We start from the raw sequence: 2,500 nt of genomic DNA, 5'->3' as shown, positions 1-2,500 counted from the left end.
GTGTGAGAGAGAGATGTGTGTGTGTGTGTGTGTGTGTGTGTGTGTGTGTGTGTGTTAGTCCTGATGCGGTGTGTGTGTGTGTGTGTGGTGTGTGTGTGTGTGTGTTAGTCCTGATGCGGTGTGTGTGTGTGTGTGTGGTGTGTGTGTGTGTGTGTTAGTCCTGATGCGGTGTGTGTGTCAAACTGTGGCGTCGCAGGTCACAGTTGCGGCGGAACAGCTTCCCGCAGCGGCCGCAGGAGAAAGGCTTGAGGTCTGTATGGGTGAGAAGGTGAGTTTTCAGGTTACTTCTTTGATTAAAGGTTCTTCCGCATGTGGGGCATTTGTGAGGAGATTCCTGTTCAGATTTGAAGCAAGCAAAGGATTATTCCCTTCAGTTTTCATCAAATCATGTTTCAACAGCTGATGAGTGGAAATAAAAGCGCTGGTCTGGTACAGAACTGCCCCAAAATCATTAAACAACAGAGTGTGTTTGTGAAACAATCAAGACACAAGGAGGACATTTACCTGCATATGCAACGTTTTATGAACAGCCAGAGTTCGCGACTGACAGAAGCCCTTCCCGCACTCCTGACATCTGAACGGTTTCTCTTTGGAGTGAATATACCTGTAAGACATGCGCAGATCAGTGACGTCACCGCTCAGGTGAGCAACTACAATCACAGAAACACTGTAGAGGTGTTGAGGGTCTCACCGGTGGTCTCGCAGGTGGTCTTGTCTCCGGAAGGCCTTGTGGCAGATGTCGCAGGTGTACGGCCGCTCGTCCGTGTGTGTGCGCTCGTGGATCAGCAGGTTGTAGGATTTGGTGAAGTGTCGCCCGCAGAACTTACAAATAAACTCCTTTTTGCTTTTGGACGGGAGTCTGCCCCGCGCGGGCTTTCTGTCCGGGGACGGTTTGCTCAGTTTGGAGAGCTCGCCGGCTCCGGGTGGATCCTCCTGCGTGGCCGCCACGGCGAGATTGGCGAAGTCGAACCGGGGTCTGTCTTTGTACAGCGCGGGAATGACGCGCGTCACGGATCCGTGTTTGTGCTGGAACAGATGCGCGGCGAACGGAAAGCGAGGGTCCACGAGGCCCTGAAAGTGAGGGTAACCCAGAGTCCAGTGGTTCATGTGCATCCTCTGGACCGAACCGAGCCCGTACAGATGATCCACGGCGGCGGGGAAAGTGTTGACCGCCTGCAGGAACGAGCAGTTGAGCTGCAGGGACGGGTGGAGCGGGACCGGGGCCGGTAAAGCTTTACTGCCCATCTCACTGTCTCTCCAGACGGATCTGCGGACACAAACATGAACATGTGGAGATCCGGAACATCCAAATCATGAAGAAAACTTCTTATTATCGACCTTTTTCTTTTAAAACGCGTTTTGAAAGTTTTTTTGTAGGGGAAACTATTTTATTAATTATTATCTCACATCAAAGGATAAACATTACATCTGTTTTTATTTATTGCTTATTTTTCCTCCATATCATCCTATAAAGAATCCCAGATATTCTGGGAAATTATTTTTACCTCTTTTATTAAAAAATAAAGCACTTGATATTTCAAAAGACAGAAAAACATTAAGTGACATGATCCCAAAATGAAATGATTCAGTTCGGTTCAGATCCGCCGAAAGTTCATGAAACATGAAATGAATCTTGAATTGTGTTTCAGATCTTCAAATGCACAAATTAAACTTTCACATTTAAATTAATTGGCAATAATTCACAATTATACAATATGTCGCAGAACTGCCACAATGTGTCTATTAATATCAGTTTCAAAAGTTTCTGACTGTAATAAACAACTGTTGATCACTTTATAAAGAAGTTATAATTAAATATAAATAATCTTTCAGATGTTCATTTGTGATTTATTCTCTTTGATCGGAATAAATAAAGTTTAATGAAGAGAAATAAAAGTTTTTCTCACCCGACGGTCTCACAGTAAATCCACAGAGATGAGCTCGCATTGAGTGTGTGTGTGTGTGTGTGTGTGTGTGTGCTGATCACGGATCCGCTGTTGAGCTTCATCACTGGACCCGCCCCTCATCATCATCATCATCATCATCACAGCGACTCAAGTTCATTCTGTCAACACACTTTCATTTCTTCATCATATTAAAGATTCATTTATTTATTTACTGTCATGAAGATCAACAGATCAACATCAATTTATCATTAAAGCGATTTCATACAACTCAAGTGCGTTCATTCATTCACAACAGAAATCGTCATTTCAGTCTCCTTACACATCATTCAAACACGTTACTTTTACTCATAATTTTCACACAATTAAATGTGTTATTGTCACACACACACACATTACGAACACTCAGTAAAGAAATCTTTACAAACAACTGAACAGATGAAATTCAGAATAACCGATTTATGTTTCAATTGTTCTTATATTTTATGTGGATCATTAAAGGTTTAAAAGTATCAGTTCAAGATTCAAACTTCATAAATGAATAAAGCGCAGCTCATGTTGTAATTATGATGTAATAAGTCAAAGATAATAAGTGT

At 42.9% G+C, this 2,500-nt stretch overlaps 1 protein-coding gene and 1 long non-coding RNA gene across 13 annotated transcripts in view; one reads left to right on the top strand and one right to left on the bottom strand.

Annotated features, from left to right (window-relative positions):
* LOC127655903 (uncharacterized) overlaps positions 1-135 on the top strand; it is a 2,298-nt gene extending 2,163 nt beyond the window's left edge. Inside the window, exon 4 of the long non-coding RNA XR_007972115.1 lies at positions 14-135. This is a non-coding gene — a long non-coding RNA (uncharacterized LOC127655903). The remainder of the gene's footprint in view (positions 1-13) is intronic.
* Positions 1-2,015, bottom strand: part of LOC127655901 (protein odd-skipped-related 2-like) — a 5,156-nt gene extending 3,141 nt beyond the window's left edge. For 3 of the 12 annotated variants that reach the window (XR_007972110.1, XR_007972109.1, XR_007972111.1), the window contains exons 1-5: positions 1,908-2,015; positions 692-1,267; positions 505-604; positions 179-252; positions 28-78 (exon numbers count right to left, since the gene is read on the bottom strand). Coding sequence is in view for 7 of the 12 variants with exons in the window: in XM_052143948.1 (XP_051999908.1) it covers positions 55-78; positions 179-334; positions 505-604; positions 692-1,267; positions 1,908-2,008 (957 nt within the window). In the remaining 5 variants the exon portion in view is untranslated. Of the gene's footprint in view, positions 1-27; positions 79-136; positions 335-504; positions 605-691; positions 1,268-1,907 lie in introns of those variants that run through there. The other 9 variants (XM_052143948.1, XM_052143947.1, XM_052143951.1 and 6 more) reach the window with 4 other exon arrangements.
* Positions 2,016-2,500: the final 485 nt, after the last annotated feature.

Source organism: Xyrauchen texanus, chromosome 15 (genome assembly GCF_025860055.1).
Source record: "Xyrauchen texanus isolate HMW12.3.18 chromosome 15, RBS_HiC_50CHRs, whole genome shotgun sequence".
NCBI classification, from domain to species: Eukaryota; Metazoa; Chordata; class Actinopteri; order Cypriniformes; family Catostomidae; genus Xyrauchen; species Xyrauchen texanus.
The sequence above is the reverse complement of the archived record's forward strand: the minus strand, read 5'-3'. Positions and strand labels throughout refer to the sequence as shown.